The following is a 27,038-nucleotide window of genomic DNA, read 5'->3' on the forward strand; positions in this document are numbered from 1 at the left end:
ATTTTCCTTTCCTACACCCATACTGGCGGTCGGATATGACACATATCTCCATTAATTCCTTCTCCACCCTTGTCTTCACAAGAATCTCAAAGGTATTTAACAGGCATATAAATCTGTACGCCCAGACTGCTCTAATTATTTTCCCGGTTTCGGGATATAGCCCAATAAATGACCGTTTTGGAGAGTAATTTCCAGGGCAACTCCGAATTGCATGAAAATTTGGATTTAGGTTCTACTTACCCTCCACTTCAAAGTTGAATTTGTGCCGTTGGTTACTTTTACTTGAGGGGTGACATTTACCCCTTCTCGGGGGGTGAAAAACGCGTGTTTAAAATAAGGCCGGAAATGGATAAATTGACTTATTTTAAGCACCTTTTGTTCTATAAAGTTTGTAAATATTTTATCGAAAAAAATATTTTTAGCAAAAGTGTAGCCTATAAAAAAAACGAAAAAAATGGTGTACCACTAAAGTCTACAGATTGAGTAGAAGCAAAGTTGTAGCGCATGAAAAATACGTTCTTATTCGTCTAATTCCAAATCGAATAATTCAACGCGAAATCAACGAAGAAAGAAGGGTTTTTCGGGAAAACCTTATTAACATTTTTAAAGTATCGAAAAAAAGCTTATTATTTGTTTTTTACAAAAGTTTACAGCATCAAAAATAAACGAATTACACTGAAAAAAAAGTTGGACCCTTTTTTTTTGGTAAAAAAAAAATTGTGAAAACCTCCCTCTATTTAGCATCCTAAATGAAATTAATCGTTTGGCTTTACCATCTATTTTAACTGTATGTGTATTGTTTATATGATCTGTAAGTTTGATGTGCTTATTTTTAAAAACATTAGGTTTTATAGTAAAAAAAATTATTCTAAAAATTTTTGAAAAATTTCATTTTTCAAAATAACTTAAAAAGTATTAGTGATAAGAAAAATCTTAAAGAGTAAAAAAATGTAGGTTTTGCTATTATAAATATGCTAGTTTCATTTGGTTTCTCCGTAAGACAAAAATTGGTTAAGATATGGCTGTTCAAAATTTGCATACACTCGTGATTAGTGACCCATTCAAGCTTTCTCAATTATAACCCTTTCAAAAATAAACACTTTAAACCGGTGAGACTGACAGATCATATAAAAAATAGATAGGTAAGTAAATTGTTTGTAAAGCGGTAGCGATTGAATTCATTTGGGGAGCTAAACACGGCGAGGTTTTCATGATTTTTTACAAAAAAAGGGGGCAAACTTTATTTTGAGCGTAACTCGCTTATTTTTAATGCTAAAACTTTTGTTAACAATTAAAACAAAGCTTTTTATAAACACTTTAAAAAAGTTTAAATGGGGTTTTCCCGAAAAGTGCTTAATTTTTCGGTGATTTCACCTTGAAATATTCGATTTGGAATTAGACGAATAAGAACGTATTTTTCACGAGCTACAACTTTGTTTTTATTTGATTGATCTACTTTACCGATACACCATTTGTTTGGGTTTTTTATAAGCTACACTTTTGCTAAGGATATTTTTTTCGATAAAATATTTACTTTTTGAGTTATTTGCGAAAAACTGTCTGAAAACGTAGTTTTTTTATCGAAAATTCAAGATTTTCAATGGCAAAAACTCGAAAATTATTGACTTACGTAAAAAACTCTATAGAACAAAAGTTGCTTAAAATCAGTCAATTTATGCATTTCGGGTCTTATATTGAACGTATGTTTTTTCACCCCCGAGAAGGGGTGACTGTCAACCCCTAAGTAAAAGCAACCAACGGCACAATTTCAACTTTGAAGTGGAGGGTAAGTAGAACCTAAATCCAAATTTTCATGCAATTCGGAGTTGCCCCTGAAAATTACACGGTATCGCCGAATTTCCCGTTCAGTTACTGGGCTAATAAGTATGGTGTAAGTATGAGATTTGCCACTTTCAGATCTCCTGGGAACTCTTGCCTTCTTCGCAGATTGTACTTAGAATTGAACTTTATCTAGGGTGCAATCCTATCAGGTCTAGGTGCCTTTCCTGCTTTTACCAGCTTCCGTCATTTATTCCTTTTCGAATTCAGTCACGGGTGTCTCTACCTGGAGTGGTGTGAAGCTTACTTCTCTCTTTGTTGAAAAATACTGGACCAGTTCTTTCCTCCGACTCTCCTAGAGCTTAAAGAAGCCTCCTTTCATTTTTAAATTCTTCTCCCCAAATATTTTCGTAAAGTTCTTTCCAACATCTTCTATTTTCGTTAATTATTTCTCGTGCCATCTTTTTCACGGCATCTTTCTACCTCATCTTCCATCACTCGAGGCTACCCTGTGGCTCTCGTGAGTTTTCTTTTTAGCTCGATGTAGCCTCTTCTTATTTCTTCAATCCTCTACGTCCACCAATAGGGACGACTGCTTGCTCTCCTACCCTGTGCACTGCACCTTTCTGCCATTTTTTATTTTTTCATATCTCCTTGATGGTAGCACACATTAATAATCTTTTCACCTCTTGGTTCACACACTTAGTATAACTACATAGTCCAAAGAGGTTTTTTTGTAAATAATTATAACTACATATTTGATTTCATTAATACGTGAGTTGTATTTGACTAACACCCGGTTTGGACTAGGCGTTATGTGAGTTAAACATGATTCCATTAACATTGAGATTCTGAACATAGAGGCTGAAGTCAAAAAAAAAAAAATAATTTGGCGGCTAATGTATTAACTATAGGAAATTTATTGACATTTATTGACTGTGGGGTAAACTAGGAAATAAACACACGATATATAATTCAAAACAGTTATATTTACAAATCTGTGGTTGCCTTACAATCTATTATACTCTGAAACAATTCTCACAAAGATAACAGTAGAATAAAGTACTCTTTTAGTAACTTATTTAAATTCACAAAGACAACAACAAATCATTAAACGGAGTATCTACTTGATCCTTAACTTTCGTAAAATTATCTATGAACGTCTGGCGTTGCTTAGCATTCGTTAAATTTTTGTAAAAGTCCGCTCCGGCGATGCAAAGCATTTTCCTGTCTTCGTATTCGTATCTTCCGACTCTGGTTTGAATGTAGGAAAAGTACGAACGTAACCAATCATTTGTGGTAGCACTGACGAAGAAGCAAGTTAGGCACCACGTTGCCATGCCGATCGAGAAGGACTGAGTGAAGTTGGACAAGCTGAAAACGACCCAATCTTGGAGCAATGACAGCTGGTTTCTTTGTATTGCACTCTGGAAAACCTAAAAGTAAATAAATAATTTAATATATTATTAGTAAATGTAAAATTAATTCATATGCAAATAAAAAAACATGTGAAAGAGAGTTTATGTTTCAAATCTTGAATGGGTTGCATGTGAGAGTTCATTTTAAATGAAGTAAAAGTCAGACTTACTCTCAATCTTTATTATAACTTCCGACGACCGGTTTCGCTCTTTAAAATTTGTAGAGCATCTTCAGGTCAAAGGTAACAAGTTACAAAATGATTCGTAACTTGTTACCTTTGACCTGAAGATGCTCTACAAATTTTAAAGAGCGAAACCGGTCGTCGGAAGTTATAATAAAGATTGAGAGTAAGTCTGACTTTTACTTCAGTTTATGTTTCCTTTCGATTCAGAGGATATTCACCATCCCTAGACAGCTGTTTCTGTCTCTAGACGTCTTCAGTGGGGCTGCATAAACACCTCTGAATCTAAACGAAACCAAACTGCGTATTTAAGCAGAATTATAAAAATAACATTATAATCTACTTTTAGGACGCTGTAGCGACATCCCTTAAAGAAAAGATGAAAAGTCCAGATGCAAAATTTATTAAAAATAATAAATAATAATTTAAATCTGAAAACTTTTCGTGGAACTACTTTCTGGTAACATCTTTAATCTCCGATTTTTACAATTTATAAGACAAGAGACGACGAATAAAGAAGGCGAAAAGGACTCTACAATATGCAGTTACATTTCACCTTATTCGTCTAGGAAAAGGTTCGAAAGATAGTTCAGAGTATTCAAAATGTACTCATATACAGGGTGGTTCATCTTATTCGCCTTGGTGTCTGTACGGAAAACCACTTGATATTTTAAAAAAATTTCTTCACAGAAATATACAGGGCCATGAATACTATAATCTAAAAATAATGTGAATTATACAGGGTGCTCCAAAAAAGAGTGGTATATCAAAGTTATATTTTTTCTTATGGAATGCCCTATATCTGATGACGTTATTGAATTGACCTTAAAAAATAAGCTATACTTTCGTAAGGGTTCCCTATACCTAAATACAGGGTGTTTTGATTTATTTCGATTTTTATGAAAATGTAAGGTTTTAGAAAAAAATAAATATCTACGAATCTAAGAATCAGTAACAAATTCTTTCTTGGATCTTAATAATAGACTATTTAGCATACTTAAACAGATGCTTATTGTAACAAAGTTTCTTACAAGGTGGTCAAAATATGAGATTGTTCTATTAACAAATTCAAGCTGTAATAACTTACTTATTTTAAATGGAACACCCTGTATCTCACTAGTCTATCGCGTAGAAAATTTACTTAGCTTTCAATTTGTATTAGGGTTTCCTATACCTATCTTTTTACAGGGTGGTCAAAATATTAGATTGTTCTATTAACAAATTCAAGCTGTAATAACTTACTTATTTTAAATGGAACACCCTATCTCTATCGCGTAGACAATTCATTTAGCTTTCAATTCTTATTGGGGTTTCCTATACCTATCTCCCTTCATTTTTTTAATATTTAAAGATTTCCAAATTTGTAAGCTTTAAAAATTAGAGTTAAGTACCTATGTCGTGGTTATGTACAACACATCACCAACACCGGCAATATACTTAGACAAGATACTGTCATTAATAAAATTTTCATTGTTACCATGTAATCACACAGAGTGTTGTATTATTTTAGTTGATTTTGGCCTAAATGTGACATTGAATAATATGTTTATATGTATTAAACTGCATACCCTATATTAGATGCCGTATTCTGGAAGATATTTAAATTATATTTCATTCCGTATAAGTATTTTCCATATCTGAAACCAACGGTTATTAAGTACATTTAATAACACCACTTTTTGTTTGAATCTTTGGATCGCAATTACAAACAATTAAATGCAATCGCTACTATGACGAAAACGAGCCTATTGTACAAAAATATGTAGGTAAAAATGGGTATTTACAGAATAACATCGGAATTTATATTTACAGAATAACATGTGTATTGAGAATGTTTACATGAAATTGAAGAGATTTTAAATATTTTCCATTATAAAGAATAGAATATCGAGTATGTCATTTAAAATAAGAGCACTCTGTGTGATTAAATGATAAAAATGTGAATTTTATTAACGAAAGTATCTTGACTAAGATATTTAAGTATATTGCCGGAGTTGGTGATGTGTTGTACATAACCACGACATACATAGGTACTTAATTCTAATTTTTAATGCTTACAAATTAGGAAATCTTTAAATATTTAAAAAATGAAGGGAGATAGGTATAGGAAACCCAAAAATAAATTGAAAGCTAAGTAAATTTTCTACGCGACAGACTAGTAAGATACAGGGTGCTCCATTTAAAATAAGTAAGTTATTACAGCCTGAATTTGTTAATAGAACAATCTAATATTTTGACCACCCTGTAAAAAGATAGGTATAGGAAACCGTAATAAAAATTGAAAGCTAAGTTAATTTTCTACGCGATAGACTACTAAGATACAGGGTGTTCCGTTTAAAATAAGTAAGTTATTACAGCTTGAATTTGTTAATAGGACAATCTCATATTTTGACCACCCTGTAAGAAATTTTTGTTGCAGTAAGCATCTGTTTAGGTATATTAAATAGTCCATTATTAAGATCCAAGAAAGAATTTCTTACTGATTCTTAGATTCGTAGATATTTATTTTTTTCTAAAACCTTACATTTTCATAAAAATCGAAATAAATCAAAACACCCTGTATTTAGGTATAGGAAATCCTTATGAAAGTATATCTTATTTTTTAAGGTCAATTCAATAATGTCATCAGATATAGGACATTCCATAAGAAAAAATATAACTTTGATATACCACTCTTTTTTGGAGCACCCTGTATAATTCACATTATTTTTAGATTGTAGTATTAAAGACCCTGTATATTTCTGTGAAGACATTTTTTTAAAATATCAAGTGGTTTTCCGTACAGAGACCAAGGCGAATAAGATGAACCACCCTATATAGTCTGTCCGCTATAACTTTTCCCATACGGTACGATTCATTTTCAATCAAATTAAGTCAAAACATAAATTGAAACGAACGTCGATGTGTATATACATTTTGTATACTGTATACTAAACTGCTCGTCAAAAGTTAGGGATATAGAAAATTATGCTGATTTTCATAGTTGATTTTTTCGTGAACAGACCGATTCCGCTATTTTTTTTTTATTGTAGCCTTTTATTTAGTATTTACACAGTTGTGCAAAGGTTTACTCAAACTTATTTTTTGTACTTATACCGGGGGGAAGAAAAAAATATGTTTTTCTGGTGTTAAGTTTGAGACACCATGTAGGGAGAACGAGGTACAAATGTGAGTATACATCAGAATAATATTGTAGTCTTATTTTTTGTAAAAATGCTGTTGTTTGAATGTCCCTGATATCTTTAGAAACAAAAAAAAATAGACGGTTTTGTAATTTAACATGTGTTTTAACCGAAACAAAAGTTTGAGACACCTTGTAGGGAGAAAAAGGCACAAAGGTGAGTATACCCCGATAGTATGTTGTAGTCTCATATTTTTTGAATATTTTATTTTTTTTAATTTCTCTTATATCTTTAATAACAAAGAAACTAGACCGTATTACTCTTTAATATGTCTTTCTATGTTTCATATGTGTGATGTGACGCATGTCGTCAGTTAAAACACATACTAAGGAGTAATATCGTATAGTTTCTTTGTTATTACAGATATCAGAGAAATCAAAAAAATAAAATATTTACAAAATATGAGACTACAACAAAATATCGAGGTATACTCACCTTTGTGCCTTTTTCTCCCTAAAAGGTGTCTCAAACTTTTGTTTCGGTTAAAACACATGCTAAATTACAAAACCGTCTATTTTTTTATTTCTAAAGATATCAGGGACATTCAAAAAACAAAATGTTCACAAAACATAAGACTACAATACGATTTCGATATATACTTACATTTGTACCTTGTCCTCCCTACACGGCGTCTCAAACTTAACACAATAAAAACATTTCTTTTCTTCCACCCGGTATAAGTACAAAAAAAAAGTTTGAGTAAACCTTTGCATAACTGTGTAAATACTACAGAAAAGTCTAAAATAATAAAAAAAATTAGCGGAATCCGTTAATCTGCTCACGAAAAAATCTACTATAAAAATTCAGCAGAATTTTGTATATCCCTAACTTTTGACGAGCAGTTTATATACTACACAAATCGGCGTACGTTTCACTTTCTGTTTTGACTTAATTTGATTGAAAATGAATCGTACCGCGTGGGAAAAGTTATAGCGGACGGACTATACCCATGTAGCCCCACTGAAGACGTCTAAAGACAGAAACATCTATCTGGGGATGGTGGACCACCTCCGAATCGAAAGGAAACATAAATTTTCCTTTTATCTTTATTCAGATTTTTACTACTCGGAACTATTTTTCGGGCCTTTTCCTAGACGAATAAGGCGGAATGTGACTGCATATTGTAGAGTCATTTTCGCCTTCTTTATTCGTCGTCTCTTGTCTTATAAATTGTAAAAGTCGGAGATTAAGGATATTACCAGAACGTAGTTCCACGAAAAGTTTTCAGATTCAAATTATTATTTACTATTTTTAATAAATTTTGCATCTGGACTCTTCATCTTTTCTATAAAAATACATCTTGGACATTTTGAACTGAAGAAATGATAATATAGAATATTGTTCTGAGGCTATTTTTTTGTGGCATTTTTATGATTAACTATTTAGATGGGAAATAAGCCACAATTAAATTGAAAAAATAATTTTATTAACGTTTCGACGCCCAAATCGGGTGTCGTTGTCAAAATACAAAATACTACTATATATACAAAATAATATAGAATATTTCCAAAAATACATTAGTAAGTTCTTTCATACATCCTTATTTATTCAGTATTTATAATAATTTTTTCAACGTCCCTCAATCGCAAACCATACATACTTTAGACCATTCACGTAAATGGTCAAGGTCAACACAGCAAATTAGTAACCCTTTCCAATCCAGAGATGTCACCTGTAGTCAATTATCTTGTAACATTTAACAAATGACATTGACAATTAAATTAATGGGTTATTTTTGTATTTACTTTACAATCTGTGGCTTAATTATTATGGTGGTGTTAAGTTTTTAATCAGATTTAATCACAATTTTAATCAGTTTTATTAACTTTCTGTCCGGTTTTATGAGTAGAATTTTAGTTTACACTAAACGTTGGATCATCCCGTTCTGTGTTTCTCTACATGTAAAAAACAATATAATGGATCCTGAAACAGTTTATTCCAATAGCGCTTTTCATTCACAGTCATTTGTTTCGAGCTTCTGTCATAATATGTTGTATAATCTGTGTATAATATTAATATACACGGATTATACGACATATGACAGAAGCTCGAAAGAAATGACAATCGATGAAAAGCCCTATATACGAGTGTGTCATCAACATTTCGGGCCTATATTTTTTCGGAAGTTTGAAAAAAGGTATTTATCTAAAAAATCTTTCCACAAGATATTCTTTCAAAAATGTCCATTCAACTAAATAAACATTGATTTATTACATAAACACTGCTTTCACATGACACATGACAAATTTGAACAAATTGGAATTTGGGATATTTGAAGTTTTCAGTAAAACTATGATTTTTGTTTATATTGGTATTTCAGTCCCGATTACAACCAACGAACTGTCAATACTGAGGCATAACCTAAGACTTTTAGTATTTTTTTATGTAGATGGAACTGGAACTTTTAAGGTAATTTTAGGTTATTGTATAATTATTAAATAAAACATGGAATTGCCTTTCTGTTGTTTATCTGTACTTTTTATTCAAAAATCACGCAAGATGTATTGTTTGAAACTCCCGCGTAACTAAAATTTGTCAATTTAGTTCCCTTTCCAATCAAGAGATGGCGTTAATTCGATCCGAAAGATTAACATGGTCGTGGAACGTCTAGAGTATGTCGTATGGTTTGTGCTCTCAATTTTGCACACACTTCGCTCATATTATGTAAAGTGGATTTTGGAGTTTCACTTTCGTCCACATCACTATTGTCAGAATTGTCTTTTTCATCATTATCACGCAGTTCTTCAACAATGGCCGTAATACTGAAGTTAGGGCTCTCTGTTGGTATATCACTGTCAATAGAAGCAAATTCATTCAAATCTAAAATTTCGTTACGGACTGCAGGAAAGAGATGGGCAACGGGTATATTGTCCTCTTCATCAAAATGTGGTTCTTCTTGGATAACATCAAGGAAGCCGGCTTTAAAAAACCTTTCTTAACTATAGCAGGAGATACTTTTTTCCAAGCAGCTATAATATAGATAAGTGCATTGGATAAATTTGTCTTTTTTTCAATTCTCTTAATCACATCCACTGTCAATAAATGCTAGAAGTCTTTTAATGAAAAATTTCGGTAAATCAATTTGAAATTCTGAATTATTCCTTGATCTAAGAGCTGACAATGTGAAGTGGTGTTGGGTGGCAGTAAAACTATTTTAATTAACATTTTCTAATGGAACTTTAGAATGTGGCGTGGCATTATCCAGGAAAAGAAGCAGTTTTCTATTTAGTTTTTTCATTTTATTGTCAAATTTATACAGCCATTTTGTTATAATTTCTGTTGTTATTCAAGCCTTTTTGTTAGGAACTCATTCTAAGGGTTTTTATGATTGGCTTTTGGCTTTGCCAGTGCCATTAACTTTAGGAAAAAAAGGGTGATTTATCATGACTATCCATGAAACAGAGAAGAGTTTTACTTTTTCTAATTAGTAACGGATCTTCTTTGGAACCTTCCTGATTTTGTCGTTTAGCGACAAACGTTTCCTCTTTTGTGCCATATTATTATAGCAATTAAGAACCTTTTGAACATGAAAACAACTTTAAACTAATGAAATATGAACGTATCAGAAAGACAGGCCCTAATTATGCACATTATCTCATCCCTTTTTAGGTAGATACCTATTTAAATACGTAGTAGTTAGAAATATGGTGCGTATACCATTTACCATATTAGTAATACGTTGTTTATTTCATTATTCCCGTATTCATTAACATACAAATGCACACGTTTAAAATTATAAATAAAAAAAATTGCTTATACTAAAGCATATATTGGTATCCGGCATAAAAAATTACACCTAGGGTGCAATTAAAAAAAAATGCCCTAGGCAGCTGGCTACTAACGTCTTGTCGGGTAGTTTGGTCGGGACGTGTGTAGAGCTGGCCCCGACAAGGATGCTCGGGGAGTTCTGTTGTGTCGAGTGGTCAGGTCAGGACGGATATTTAGCCAAAGTTAATTATATTACGTAAGTCTGTGCGAAAAATATTTACTATACACCAAAACCAAGACTAAACTATTTATTTTCTGCTTTATTAAACATTTATTTTACTTAACGTTTCCGTTTATTTATAATACAGTCATACTCATCTTTTATTTCTCTTAAAAATGCATTAATTTTGACGTAATAGTAATAACATCATCACTTATTTAAAATGTAGTTTTGATGTTTACGTTACTTTATTAAAAGAATCCATCGTTCAAAAATTATTTTTTTAACGGTTTTTTTATAGATCGAGTTTTTTAATTATTGACTTTCGTCTAAGATTTAGTTGAAAGGCTCATCGTTATCGTAAGTCATCCGCAATAAACGAAATTTACTTGGAAATAAGCCAAGATGGTGATATTTGTATTGATGTTTTCTCGGTATATTCCATTAATTTAAGTCTTCGAAATAAAATATTATCAATATTATTTCGTTAAGAAGCGACGTTTACATTACTGATTCATTTAAAAGAACTTATTTCTTGTTTTATGATATTGCGAAAACAGTTTTTTTCAATTTTTGAAGAGAATTATATTAATTTTTCTCTATAATAAAATGAAAAATCGTCACGGTGCGTGAAATCGATGGAAAAATCAATTTACTCAACAAGGGGAGTCCGTTACGTGTGCGGGGTTGCTAATTTTTGTCGTAAGTTTTAAATAGTACATTGGAATAAACGACACTAAGGTAGGTGTTGTATATCAGTTTTTTTTTATACAAGAAGGAGTTTGAGCAATGTATGTCATTTCTAGAAACTTTCTTTTTGTTAAATTACATTCACTAGACAAAATTATGGTTGATTCTCAATCCATATTATGTTATTTGTTTGCTACATGAGTGGCAAGTTCGCATCTCTCTGGATGTAACCTGCAATCATTCTTGTGAGATGTGAGCCGGTCTTTTAGTTTTCTACTAATTTCACCAATGTCATGTAACTCAAGATGCAAGAATCTTGAAAATAAAAGTTATAAATTTTCAAACTCAATCAAAATATTTAGTAGCGGAATTTTGTGCCGGGGAGTGTACATGCAACACAGAATGCATAAACATGTAATACACAAATATATAATATACAAAGGCATAATCATCATCATCATTGGCTCTACAACTCATGATGGGTCTTGGCCTGTTCCAGAATCAGCTTCCATTGCTTCCTATCCCTCGCCTTGGTTTCCCAATTTTGCACTTCTAACACGCGTAAATCGTCTTCCACCTGGTCCTTAAATCGTGCTCTGGGCCTGCCTCTTCCCCTCAACTCATTCGGTCTCTGGCGGAGCAGTTTCGACGGCTTCACCTCATTCATTCTCTCTAAGTGGCCTAGCCACCGCAGCCTGTTAATTTTAATATATCTACTAATACTACGCTCACTATAAAAGTGGTAAAGCTCAAAATTATAGCGTCTACGCACGCTATAAACCGTTTTTCTGCACGACAAAGGCTTAATACATAAACAAATAATACAAAACCACACAAAATAGTCCCAATTTGATATTCCGAAGGTATAAACACCACCATAAGATTTTTTTTCGATTAAAAGCATGGCTATTGACTACAAATTGAGGCCAACTAAGGCAACCATCAGCTTTGAAAAAAGATCCGCTAACAACTTAATAGTTGCCTATTTTTCGACAACATTTTAAATTAATCTTATTTGAACACGATGTTAGTTAAAGCTGTAATTTTAATTACAATCAATTGTGGCTTAATGTCATATAAACATAATATTTAGAGTAATATTAAAAACACGACTGTCAATAAAATATAACAATAATGGCATGACTATTTTTGCACATGCCGTGTTATTCTTATCTTATCATAATAGTATTACCTGGAAAACAACTTTGCTTAATAACTTCGGGTGCGGCTGTTGAGCGGATAAAAACTCTCCAATTACTTTTGTCAAAATATCTGCAGGGGAGAAGAAGTCATCCAACACTTTCGGCATCACAGAACACAAGATTTCTACTTCGTAGACGTAACCTCTCTTAATTCGTTCGAAAATAGCAGACACCATCTCGATAGTTTGGACCAAGCTATCGGGATTCGTCGGAGTATTGGAAGAGGTCTGAACACTTTGTAAATAATTAACACAATCTGAAAAAAAAATATATACTTTCATATATTAATAATTAACAATCTTTACACACGAACAAACAATATACAATAACGATTATATCCGGTAACAAGATTATATATGCGGATGACACTGTCCTCTTAGCTGAAAATATTGAAGATCTTCAGATACTGGTGATCAGAGTAAAGGAATATGGAACAGAATACGGTCTGACAATGAACGTCATAGAAGACAGAATCTTCTCATAAACGGGACCAAGGTTGAACGAGTAGAAGTAGACCAATACGCCTATCTTGGAACAATTATCAATCAATTCAGCAAATGATTACTTTTGGGTGATCAAAATCAGAAGATAAATATATAAAATAAGCTAAAGCAAAGTTTAACAAAATGAGAAGAGTGCTATGCACAAGAGATCTAAAGTTAGATCTAAGAATTGGCTAGGTGCTACGTTTTCTCGACTTTGTTTTACGGAATGGAAACTTGGACATGAAAAAACTAGAATTAATCGAGCTGTGGGTGTACAGAAGAATTCTGAAAATATCGAGGACAGAACATGTCACAAAGAGGTTCTGAAAAATATAAATAAAGAAATGGAAATCTTAAATACAATCAAAACAAGAGAATTGGAATATCTCGGGCATATTACACGTAGAGCGAGATTCAACTCCAACTGATGTGCAGGGAAATATTCAAGGAAAAAGAAGCAAAGGGAGACGTAGAATATCATGGCTACGCAACCTGAGAGAATGGTACGGATGTACCACTTTATTCTTCAGTTAGGAAAAAGTATGATATTCATTGACACTTTGCAATATTGAAATATAAATAGTATATTGTGCAACAAGTGCAGAAAGGTACTAATTTCTCACGAGTTTGAAAAGTTGCGGTACGAGCGCAAGCGAGTGCCGCAATTCAAACGAGTGAGAAATTACCTTTCTGCACGTGTTTCACACTATACTTTTTCTACAAGCACAGTTTTTACTAAAAATAAAAATCACAATTTCCAAACGACGATTAATTATAATAGGTACCTATGTGATAAATTTTAAACTGTATTTAATTAATACCTACTAATCAATTTAAATTCCTTATACCTAAATAAATTGCACAGAAATCAGATAAAAAATTAATGCACTGCCTTAATTTGTTTAAATTTAAACAATTATTACACATTATTGACATTAATTTATGCAGTCACGGATTTACACAAAACCTACTTCATTCGACGTCTCTTGCACCGGTTGCTATATCCTTATTGGTTATTTGATAATTATAAAATGTTTAATAAGAATAAAATTGTAAAATAAAACAGTTGTAACATCCATAATTTAGTTTCTATGCTATAGTTAAATATAATAATTGTCTTATAGGTTACCTATATATTTGTCTAAAGTTTAACCACGGATGTAAACAGAATATAACGTTACTCAGAATGCGGTAGTCCACGGATGTAAACAGAATATAACGTTACTCAGAATGAGGTAGTCAACTGTGCAGAAAAGAACTTTGCGGCACGGAAACGTCACTTTGCGGCACAGAAACGTCACATTTCTGCACACTAATGTCAAATATCTTATACTGTGAGAAAATATCAAGTTTGCTAACATAAAACCGTGCAGAAAAGTGCACTTTGAATAGTGGTTGTAGAAAAATTATATATTCAGTTTTACTCACCAGTGTATAAATAGCTTAACAAAAATTGAGTTCCTAAAATAGCAACAGTTGGATTATCACTTTTCATTTTATTCAACGCCAACTTCAAAAACTGTTTTCCGAACTGTTCTATGATCAATGACTTCTTTATTATCAACAACCTTTCCAAACCCTAAAATCAAATAAAATGGGGTGTTAAATCGCAAGATAGGGCATTGGTTGTTTAACCACAAGATATATTAATGGCAAGATATGTACCTTAATTATAATCGTATGTAACCAAGTCGCTACTCTTCCTTGAAGGGTCGTGAAAGCCGTAGTCATCACACTTGTAACAAAACTTTGTTCCATGTGGATTTCTTCAACATTTTCCACCAAATAAAATGCAAGAGACCATACAAGGCTAGTATGTTCTTGAGATTTTTTTAGAACACTAGAAAAAATTTATAATTATTGTAAATTTTGTATCTTAGAGTATATATACTATACAAAGAAAAAATACAGCTAATACTGATTAAAAATTATTTATTAGATAAATATTTATCAAATTTTCAGACGTGGTTTAAAAAACTTGGAAAATGACAATGCTGGACGATGGGAAAGAAATGAAAAAAGATACAAGCCAAGAAAGCTCAAAGTAATATTAAATTAAAATAGGTGAATTGTTTATGATAAAAGTTAGCAATCTAATCGAGTACAAACATATAAAAAATATTAAACTCAATAAAAAAATGTGTATATAAAAATAGGAGTTGGTGGATAATTTTTCTTTTCATTAAATTATGCCATCTTTAACGGTTTTATAAAAGAAATAACGTTTAATAAAAGTTTAGCAACTTACTTATTCGAAGGATTTAAATTAAACTGAACGTATTCCACAGCACACGGCAAAATTAGTTGTAATTCTTCGGATACAGCTCCTATGTTAATGCTCTTCAGTTTACATCCTTCTAGCAAATATAATATGCCATATAAACTTGATATTCTAGACGTTAAATATGGACTTTTTAGGTACTGTACTAACATTTTCTTTAAGTTGTCAAACGTTTCTAAATCCTGAAAAGTAAAAAAATTACGTTAAAAAGGTCTACAACTAAACAATTGAAGAGTGGAAGTTTCGAAGGTGCTAAATGCCAAAACTTTTGATTTTGAGTTATTGCCATAGGAATAGGGTTACCATAATTTATTAATGCCAAATCCGGACAGGGGTAGACCAAGGGGTTGTAGAAAATGTAAAATGTGAATTTGACTGTGTTGCTACCTCTACATTGTACATATATGCGAAATGCATATGGCATAATTAACAGTACAGCTGTTTCGCTACAATATGCAACTTACATCTAAAAACTCTGCCAGTATAAAATACATATACACCTATGTTTTAACATACTTTAGACCTAGAAAATACACTCGCGATCATAAAAAGCGGGTCACTCGATGAGTTATTCAAGTGAGATGTCTCGAATTTTCTAAATCTGTTGTCCGATTTGAGTGATTTTTTAGTATGTTATAGCCTTATTCTTTAGCAATATCGCTATAATAACATTGTTGCTAGACCGGTAAATTGCCATTGTATACCGGGTGTAACAATCATACTGTGTTTATTCCTAAAAGTTCGGAACACCCTGTGGAATGTTTTAGCATAGATAAAATATTGAAATTAAAACTAAATTGTAGTCTTAAACTCTCTTAACATTTTCTTTTTTGATTTATTTGTTTATGTTGGATAATAAAAAAAGTTAAGCACGTTAATAACTAGCCATGTTCTTCATCAATACAGGGTGTTTCTAAATAAGTGCGATAAACTTTAAGGGGTAATTCTGTATGAAAAAATAATGACAGTTTGATTTATAAACATATGTACGCAAATGCTTCGTTTCCGAGATACGGGATGTTAAAATTTTCCTTACAAACTGACGATTTATTTATTGCTCTAAAACCAATAGAGATATGCAAATGAAATTTGGTAGGTTTTAAGAGGGAGTTATTGTGGATTTTTTTACATACAATTAATAATTCTATATTCACTATTGGCGTACATACGCGTATAAACATTTTAGATACATCCCGTATGCACGCCAATGGTGAATATAAAATTCTTAATTGTATGTCAAAAAATACGCCATAACTACCTCTTAACATCTACCAAATTTCATTTGCATATTTCAACCGCTTTTAGAGCAATAAATAAATCGTCAGTTTGTAAGAAAAAATTCAACATCCCGTATCTCGAAACCGAAGAATTTACGGTCATACGTTTATAAAGCAAACGGTCATTATTTTTTCATGCACAATTGCCCCTTAAAGTTTGTCGCACTTATTTAGAAACACCCTGTATTGATGAAAAACATGGTTAGTTGTTAAGGTGCCTAACTTTTTCATTATCCAACATAAACAAATAAATCAAAAAAGAAAATGTTAAGAAAGCCTAAGGCTACAATCGAGTTTTAATTTCAATATTTTATCTATGCTAAAACATTCCACCGGGTGTTTCGAACTTTAAGGAATAAACACAGTATGATTGTTACACCCGGTATACAATGATAATTTACCTGTCTAGCAACAATATTATTATGGCGATATTTTTAAAGAATAAGGCTATAACATACTAAAAAATCACTCAAATCGGACAGCAGATTTAGAAAATTCGAGGAATATGACTTGAATAACTCATCGAATGACCCGTTTTTTATGATCGCGAGTGTAGTATCACAGAACGATATAAAAAAATATTTTTAAAATAGAAAAGGTAGTTAAAATTTTAATCGAAAAGATACGTTCAGCAAGAGCCAAAGTACCAGGCAGACAAAAGATGAATTTTACTATTATAAAAATATTCGTAAAGGAAACGTTGCTTTTAGAAAATGCTTCAAATATTTCTTGTCATTTGTCACGAGTGTTTGGGGTTTCTTGTTTAGGTAGTAAAGTCCATTTAGGTTTCAGCTTTTTTAGAACTTGGAGAAGTGACGAGCGCTCATCAAATAATTCACCGTTGGGCCAAGTGTTTTCCATTTTTTTAGTAAAGAAAGAAATCCGGACATTTCTCATATCCGGACGCCAATCCGGACATGTCTTTCAAATCCGGACGTATGGTAACCCTACATAGGAAGGTTAGGCACTTAGCTCATTTGAAACTTCCACCTTTCAATTATAATAATGCCCAAGTTGATGTTATATATACCGATTTTTCGAAGGCTTTTGACAGAATTGATCATCAAGTATTACTTAGCAAGCTTTTAACATTTGGTTTTACTGACAGTGCTCTTTTATTGTTAAAATCGTATCTTCAGGGAAGGAAGCAGTTTGTAGCATATAATGGTTATGTCTCAGAAAATTATCTTGCTGCGTCTGGTGTGCCTCAAGGTTCCAATCTCGGTCCTTTGCTCTTTCTACTATTTATTAATGACCTTTTTGAAAATATTTCATGCGAAAGACTGGGCTTTGCTGATGATTTGAAAATATTTTCTACTATCAGGGGGCTGGATGATTGTAACCAACTTCAGCAGAATATAGAAGTATTGGAAAATTGGTGCAACAGCAACAAATTACAACTTAACACAAAAAAATGTAAAGGAGTCACTTTTTCTAGGAAATCAAGTTTATTTATATTTAACTATAGTTGTCACGATAGAATATTAGAAAGGCAGAACACGGTTAAGAATTTGGGTGAAGCGATGAAGGCTTATGGGTTTTTAATTCGCAATTGTAAGTAATTTAATAATATAAAGTCATTAACATTGCTATATTATACTTATGTCCGCTCTAAACTTGAATATGCCAGTATTATATGGAGTCCTTTCTATGATTGTCATAACATTGCGATTGAAAGCGTTCAGAGAAAATTTCTAAAATTTTTAATGTTTAAAGTAAATGGTCTTTATCCGGCTAGGGGTGTAGATAATAATTACTTGTGTGATCGTTTTAGTATGTGTAGTTTAGAATTAAGAAGAAAAGTTGCATCTTTAATTTTTTTGTACAAACTTGTTAATAATGCAATTGATTGTAGTTCAATATTAGAAAACATTAATTTTAATATTCGAAGGTCTAATTTAAGAACAAATGTATTATTTAAGTGTACAAGAGCTCGTACAAATATTCTATGTAAGGCTCCGATTAATGTAATGTGTAGAAATTTTAATGTTATTGGTAAGCATTGTGACATTTTTTCGTGTTCTCAAAGGAACTTTATAAAAGTAGCTATTGAGTATCTGAAATAAGCACTATTTTTTTTATTAATTTATTTTCATTTTCTGTTTGACTAATTTATATTCATTTTTGTCTAACTTGTATTATTAATGTTATTTTTTTGTACTACTGCTTAAATCTTTATCTTACTTATAGGTGTTATAAATTATGTAATATTTTTATCATTGTCCTGTAAATGGGAAACTGTTGGGAAATACAGCTATTATTATTATTCCAGATTTAGCCATACGGCTCACACTCCCTCTAAGGGGAAAATTGACTCCTCCCAGATACCTACGGTATCAAAAGGATTGAGCTCTGGTGGGACTCCTTCCATGTTATCGAGCCCTAGGTGACTTGGTATGCATGCAGGTGTATCTCCCAAAAATTTTCGTACACTTCTGGCCGTCGCGAGTAGTACAGCTTTCTACATGGTCTTATAAAGACGTTCATTCAGACCCAGCTTTTTGATGCTTTCGAGGAGGCTCTTCGGAATGACTCCAGTAGTAGACATAATAATCGGTATTGTCTGGGTACTTTGCATTCTCCATCGTCTCCGTATTTGAATTTCCAGATCTCTGTACTTGGCGATCTTTTCAGTAAATTTACTACGTAGATTATTGTTGTTAGGTATCGCCACATCAATTAGTGTTGTTTGTCTTGTTAATTTATTAACTAGTACGAGATCTGGTCTATTATGTGCCACTGTTTGGTCTGTGAGCACAGTGCGGTCCCAGTATAGCTTGTAGTTGCCATCCTCAAGCATTATCTCAGGAACGTATTGATAATATGGGAGATGGTCCGTTTGGAGAAGTTATTGGAAATTATTATTATTATAATACGAATAAAAACTAAATTCAATACATGAAAAAATATTAAGAAGAGGAGGCTCAGAAAACAATGACAATTATCACGATCTCAGAGTACAACAACAGACCTCAATAAAGCACAAAAATACTTACAAAAACTAGATGCAACCCAAGCCACTGACTACTCGTTATGGAAGTCTACAAGGACTTTATGAAGGTAGACCCTATACAATTCCTTGGACCTTGTTGGCAAAATAGTTGATGTTATATTTTTACTAACAGTAACGAAGTATTCGTTTAGACTTTCAGGGTTTGGAAGGGAAAATGATTGAGCTGTGTGAGTTTTATTTCGAAGATCGTTTATTATACGTTTAATGGATACGTTTACTTACCGGTGATAACACAGCTGCAGCTTTACATATTCCTAAAATTAAATACTGGTACAGAAACTCATCTTCTGAGTGATGTATCTTAAAGAGTTCCAGAAATACTTCCATCATCCATGAAAACTGAGATTTATCGGTAAATAGATCCGAAATCATAATTGTTGATCTGACGGCTTCGTGAAGAACTCGTATATGTGTATGAGACTAAAATATATTAATATCTATATTATAGTATTGTCCTTTTCATGATCATTTTTCAGTGCGTAACAAATGATAAGAAAGAGGGTAAGTCCGTGATAATACACATTTATGACATTTATTCTTACATGACATTTTAGTTAAATCTGACAGTTGTCACATTTTATTTTCAATTTGGAATAAAAACAAATCAAATGTGTTTCTTGCATTTATAAAATGGTATTTTCTTTGATTTGTATAGCCTTATAAATTATACAGATTATATTTGTAATATTATTATCTAATTAAAAAAAATATTTTTTTTATTATGGCGCCATCTATCGACAACTAAAATAACTAGAATAAATGTTATAAATGTCACCGACGAAATGTAATCACCGACGTGCCTTTTTTTCTGTCACATACAATTTAATGCGTTAGAAAGAAATCGAAAAACTGTGACGCACTGAAAGATGATCATGAGAAAAAGAATACCACAAACCCATTTTTTTATTAGTAACAGTAGGACAAAGGTATCACTTGATAGGTTAGTGTATTTTTCATCCAAGTAAAACAATGTCCTACAAGAAAACAGGTATGTATCGCTAGTCCGACAAGAATTGTTTTTCCCTATTTGTAACAAATATAAAGTGAAAACGTATTTCTTTAAATTTAAATACTTTATTTTCTTATACAAGTACAAAAATGTGTGTTTTTACATAAACAAAAAAGTAAGATAAGAGAGAGAGTTGCTATTGTCCTTTTCATGATCATTTTTCAGTGCGTAACAAATGATACGAAAAAGGGTAAGTCCGTGATAATACACATTTATGACATTTATTCTAACATGACATTTTAGTTAAATCTGACAGTTGTCACATTTTATTTTCAATTTGAAGTAAAAACAAATCAAATGTGTTTCTTGTATTTATAAAATGGTATTTTCTTTGATTTGTATAGTCTTATAAATTATACAGATTATATTTGTAATATTATTACCAAATTAAAAAAAAATTATTTTTTTATTATGGCGCCATCTATCGACAACTAGAATAACAAAAAAAATGTTATAAAAATGTCACCGACGAAATGTAATCACCCACGTGCCTTTTTTTCTGTCACATACAATTTAATGCGTTAGAAAGAAATTGAAAAACTGTGACGCACTGAAAGATGATCATGAGAAATACTGTAGGTTAGGTTATGTTATAATACAGTCAACCATATATATAAATACAATACCTACCTAACTGCGAGCTACAATCTAAAACTGTTCCCCCAGTGCGACAGAGAAAAATGTAAACAGGGTATGCATCTCTATCTAATCGACGGGGATCATCGACCACGTGACTTTCCCATTGCCGTCGATTAGATAAACCCCACTGATAAAGCATTTTTCTCTGTCGCACTGGGGGAACAATTTTAGATTGCAGCGCGCAGTCTAGGTATTATTATGTCTAAGCAGTCAACCGAGACCCACGAAGGATTGTAGACCTACGGAGTAAGTACGTAAGCTCATATAGCTAGTGTGGTGTTGTGTCGATTCCTGGTGATCTGTTGTTTGTGTGAGTTTGATTGTGTACCTTACTTCCAATATTGAAAGAGGTTCTCTCTTTAATCCTGACCCTCCGGAGGGAGTGTAGTGGTCGACGTGATGTCGTGTACTGTCCGTCTCCAAAGATCTCTGTCTCTGGTCATTTCTTTTAACTCATGCATAGGTCTTTTGCATATTCCTGTAATTTGATCGATCCATCTTGTTGGGGATCTTCCTCGTGATCTTCGGCCTTCCACCTTTCCTTGTATAATAAGTATTTCCATGTTTGCTAACTTTTAGCTCTCTTAAAATTGAATTATTTGTCCTATGGTCGGTCCAAGGAATTCGTAGCATTCGTCTCCAACAGAACATTTCAGTGGCATCTATCTTTCTTGTTTCCGATTTACTCATGGGCTTTAACGCTCTTGAAATTGACAGTCTTTCCATATTGTGGTCATTTTTGCTGTGGCAACTTTTGCTAGATCACATTTTCTTCCCACCTGGAGATACAAATAAATTAATAAACATCTTAACTTTAATCCGTATTTTCATCAACATATCTCGTGACACTGTTCTCAAATTTGTTTTGGTCGAAATCGCTTGAAACTTAAATTGATCTACGTTTTATTTCTTTCTGTAGTGACCCTGTGTTTATGATTAATGATCCCAGATATAAGTATGGGCTCACAACCTCAACGCAGTCAATTGTGGTTATGTGTGGATGGTTGTTATGTAGTCTATCCACTATCATGATCTTTGTCTTTAATATGTTTAATTGCAGACCAAATATTTGTCTTTCGTTTTCAACCAGCCGTATAAGATCAATCAGCTCTGCTTGACTATTTGCAAGAAGAGGTATTTGAAAGAGGTTATATGAGACTGATTGTTTGAAACGCTCAATCCATCTATTTAATATTGCATCGCTCATGCTAACAATAAATCTGTTAGTTCTCGTGCACTTCTTCAGTTGTGGTTTGTAATCTTTTCTACCTTTACCACAGTTCTTATAATAAAAAATTAACTTAAATTAATCAAATAAAAATAAATTACCTGTGGTCTCATCAACTGAGTATAATAATCGATTAAAAACTGCAGACAAGAATTCACATCGAGGCCCATGGACTCCAATTTTTGTGTTCGCTGTCTACAAATTTCTGCTACCATAATATTGTCTTGTGTTTCTTCAACCGAACCAGTAGCTACCAACAAATATCTAACAGATACTTGTCCGCATGAATACCTATCCGATGATTTCTCTAAGTTGCGTAAATTGAAAACGTTTACAATTTTATAATCGTCGGAAACGTGAGAAGAATTATTGTAACTGGTTTGTATGCACTTTTGAATCCTCTTCAACTTTTGAACACTGAAACACAAAATGAATTCATACGATTGAGGTTAGAATTTATATTTATGTACAAAAAACTGTTGAATTAGTAATACTGACATGATATACAAAATGTTAAATGTACACAAATAGTATTGGCGATGTAAACGATCTATAGGGCTTTTCATCGATTGTCATTTGTATCGAGCTTCTGTCATATGTTGTATAATATGTGTATAATATTAATATACACGGATTATACGACATATGACAGAAGCTCGAAACAAATGACTGTGAATGAAAAGCCCTATAGAGGGCGCTTTGACAGAAGCTCAGCTGATCGAGCACGTAGAAAAACAAACCAAACTACCATAGCCATAGCACGTGAGACATCGTTATAAGTAAAGCAATCTCTGTATTTATTACCTTCCATAATTTTTTTGTTTGTTTAATAATGGAAAATAAAGATATTAAAGTTCGTCTTGTGGACAGTTTTAAATATGTTGACGACACAGACCTTTAAGAGAAGATGAGGTGTTCTTAGATGCTGGCCACATTTTGTTGTCTGGTATAATTTATAATGAAAATTTAGATGTATAGATGTTTTACTAGATTAGTGGGCGACAAAATGCATTTATAAAGTCGGCCAGGGAGGAATGTGCAAAGATGTTATTGTAATTTTATTATAAGCTAATAGACAAGCGTGTTTTATTAGATTTTTTTTAACCATATTGCGATGTAACAGTGTATTTATTCCAAATTTACTTGTTGTTATTTCACAATTTTTAATTCACCAGCCCAACGATACCGATAAGGAAAGTAGGTACGATGTCACAAGAAGTACCTACAAAAAAAGATGTCCAGACGATCAAGGCATGAAGAACCAGGGATTCACAACGGAAGCAGTTCAAAGGAGATGGTGCAGAAACGGAACATCGGAAGAAGAAAATGAAATATCTTAAGTTGAATGAAATGTTATATAAGGCAATAAGTGTTTTTATTTTTATTTTATTTAGCCTAAGAACACTGTCCATTTTTATCTCGACGAAAAAAGTAGCAAACAGCAAACCCTACAACAAACCAACATTAAACATGGTCTTATAAAAGCAGTCCACAGTATGTATAATGTAACGAGTTCAAAAATCAAAACTGGATCAATGATGTCTGAGGAATTTAAGGTTACGAAAGAACTGAAGCAGGGTTGCTGTATTTCGCCTACCCTATTCAAAATTTATCTGGAATAAGCACTCAAGCTGTGGAAAAGAAAATGTAGTGGCATGGGAATCTCCCATGACGAGACAACACTGTACATTTTATGTTTAGCTGATGACCAAATTCTTATTGCTCAGGATCATGACGACTGAGTTACATGAGTTACCTGAGTTACATGATGCCGAAGCTAATAGAAGAATATAACGAATGGGGTCTCAAAGTCAACATTAAGAAAACTGAAGCCATGTGTATCAGAGGGACAAAACAGTCCATTACATTAGACGATGGGGTAGAAATTAAACATTGTGATGAATACAATATCTGGGCATGAAGATAACTCAAGATGGAACACTCGATGATGCTATAAAAGACAGAAACATACAGGGTAGAAAAGCGATACCCATGATGAAAGGCATTCTGTGGGACCAAACAATATGTAAAGCGAATAAACAGCTCATATACAGTACCATACTTAAAAGTTAAATTACATTCGGCAAATGAAACAAAGAACAGAGAAAACCTTACTAGGAACAGAAATGAACTTCTGAAGAAGAGCAACCGGCAAAACAAGAAGAGACCGGATACCAAATGAGAGAATACGAGAAATGATGGGAGTCACGCATACAATAATTCTTCTTCTTTTGGTGCCTATTCGTTTTGAATATTGGCGATCATTCTGGCTATAATTATTTTATTAACTGATGCTTTAAAGAGATTAGTTGTTCCACAAGGAAAAAGTTTTCCTGTAGTTGGCTGTATACCATATAATACAAAAAACAGTAAAATCCTTTATAAAAGGTATATATTTAAAATCCCTAAAAAGGGATACATCACAATCAGATAACTAGTTTTCGACTGGTTTACCAGTCATCATCAGTGCTTATCTAAAATGAATATAACCTGGTAAAATAATGCAAAGATTTTAAAATTTTGACTACGGTTAAGAAAAGTTGTAGGTTATACTCACGTGAAGTTTACATGCTAACCATCAAGATATAATTTAACAAAAATATGAGGGTCAAAGCCCTGTAAAAGTAATCCGTCAAGGAAACATCGATTGAAAATGCTAACTTAAGCGTGGATGTTTGAAATATTTTTACTAATATGCTCCAGGTAACATCTGAGCTGTGATATGACTTGTTCACATGGTGGAAGTGTGGCAGCAAGTGACAATGAAATGGATAGAAACCTCTGAACGATGACAAGACAGAAATGACAGTTCCACAGGAAGTTGAAAAATTAACCTGTCATATTTAAGGACTATGGTGTACAGCTTGTTAAAATTGGAAATGATGTAACAACACAATTCCTCGCTTTCCGAATACTTTGCCTTGAAGATACAATAATTAATGACACAAAAAGAAAATAATTAGTATGGGACGGTCATGTACAGAGAATGCCAGATGACAGAATTCCTAAACAGATTTTGGCGTGGACACCACAAGGGAGAAGGAAAAAGGAAGGCCGAGAAGAAGGCCGAGGAAATTGAAAAATAACTAGAGGAAAGAGAAATCCCTCCACGTCTATGGTAAACAGAGAAGAATGGCGGTTAGGAGTCGGAAGACGTCGGAGACGACCATAAACCGATAGTTGTAGTAGTAAAAAAGTGCATACTTATTGCTTCTGAACAATAATTACTACACTGCGGTACAGAAAAGTATCGTTTGCATTTACTTTTTAACATTATAGTATTACCTTATTATGTCTTATTAATATTATTTAGTTGGTAGAAAAGTTATTTCTAAACAGATTTTAAAAAATCTCCAGAATAAGCAATATAATAATATTTACCCAATGCTGCACTCGCTGATGTTTGAATTTCTAGGAATATGAAGAATTTCAGAGATATTCGGATTCCCAACTACTGGTAAGGCCAAGGTCTGTAGAAGAAGGGTTGTAATTGATTTAATAGCTAAAGTGGAAGCATGTAGAACATCGTTTAATACTAACGGCTCTAATTCTTCAGTTGGTGCACACAAAACACTTAACAAGCACATCCACGTTTCTTCAAACTGCTGCCTGGAGGTCCACCCCAACAGATTTATCCTAAAATATGTCGTAAAAATATACAAATCAAGGCATCTTTACACTTAATTAACTAACCTGAAAATATATTCCTGAAGAACTTCTATATCTTGTAACATATCTATAGGTAGTGCTGCCACAACAGTCCCAAAGGTCCCATCCATAGTATCGGGTTGCCAGCCTGTTTTCCAAGCCCGTTGCGGTATCAGCGCATAAGAATTAACTAGCGGCAACCTCGCCAAACAAAATGTCAAACTTTTGATTCGGTTAAACAAAAAATCCGGTATTTTTGTGGTGTTATACATTTTTAATTCAAATAGCCAACATGTCAAAGTATACAACTCATGTGTTGCCTGAACCATTGCTGTTGAAGATTCGTTTCCTTTTAGATTGTACTTGGAAACTGTTAAAAGTGGTCTATCGCTTCTTAATAAAGTATTTACAAGACTGTACACACTATTTATACTAGAACACAACCAAGTAGCATTGGAATCTAATTCTAAAAAGTTACAGGTACTGATGTTTCTTAATATGGTATCACAACATGTTAAACATATATCTGTCAAATGAACTCTAAAATCTACGTTCTCAGATTCTAAAAATCGCATGTATTCTAAACAGAGAACGCTAAATTTTGCTAGATCTTCTAAATTATTGTTGGAGAGTTCATAGGAAGAATTTGCAAGAATATGTTTCGAAAATAAAGGTATGGACATTGCCAAACTATAAAGTAAACTGGAAAATTCTTGATTGTCAAAAAGTTCCGTCATTTGTTTGGTGTATAGTGATTCAGAAGCTGATGGAATTCTTTCTATTGGAGAATAAACCTAAAAATAAAACTGATTTATTTTAAACTATCTATAATATTCATACAAAATCAGAAGACAATTAAATCAAAATAGAGAGTAAGTTTTATATATGGAACGTCTCAATTATCTCTGAAACGGCTAATCTCAATTATCTCAGAAACGGCTAACACGATTTTTATAGCTTTTAGTGAGTAAGGGTCTTGTGATGCGGTCGATATTATGGTGGTATTTACATTGTTGTCGGATCTTCCGTTTTTATGGGAATCTAATGAACTTTCATATTTCAAATGAACCACCCTGT

General features: G+C 32.6%; 1 protein-coding gene across 1 annotated transcript in view; it reads right to left on the minus strand.

The window, feature by feature from the left end:
• Positions 1 to 2,748: 2,748 nt before the first annotated feature.
• Positions 2,749 to 27,038, minus strand: part of LOC114327427 (huntingtin) — a 98,211-nt gene continuing 73,921 nt past the window's right edge. Inside the window, exons 24-32 of the mRNA XM_028276045.2 lie at positions 26,007 to 26,755; positions 25,695 to 25,949; positions 22,415 to 22,730; positions 19,660 to 19,857; positions 15,115 to 15,329; positions 14,532 to 14,706; positions 14,295 to 14,445; positions 12,372 to 12,637; positions 2,749 to 3,215 (exon numbers count right to left, since the gene is read on the minus strand). Of these exons, the coding sequence (XP_028131846.2) occupies positions 2,868 to 3,215; positions 12,372 to 12,637; positions 14,295 to 14,445; positions 14,532 to 14,706; positions 15,115 to 15,329; positions 19,660 to 19,857; positions 22,415 to 22,730; positions 25,695 to 25,949; positions 26,007 to 26,755 (2,673 nt within the window). The 3' untranslated portion in view covers positions 2,749 to 2,867. The remainder of the gene's footprint in view (positions 3,216 to 12,371; positions 12,638 to 14,294; positions 14,446 to 14,531; positions 14,707 to 15,114; positions 15,330 to 19,659; positions 19,858 to 22,414; positions 22,731 to 25,694; positions 25,950 to 26,006; positions 26,756 to 27,038) is intronic.

Source organism: Diabrotica virgifera, chromosome 2 (assembly GCF_917563875.1).
Source record: "Diabrotica virgifera virgifera chromosome 2, PGI_DIABVI_V3a".
NCBI classification, from domain to species: Eukaryota; Metazoa; Arthropoda; class Insecta; order Coleoptera; family Chrysomelidae; genus Diabrotica; species Diabrotica virgifera.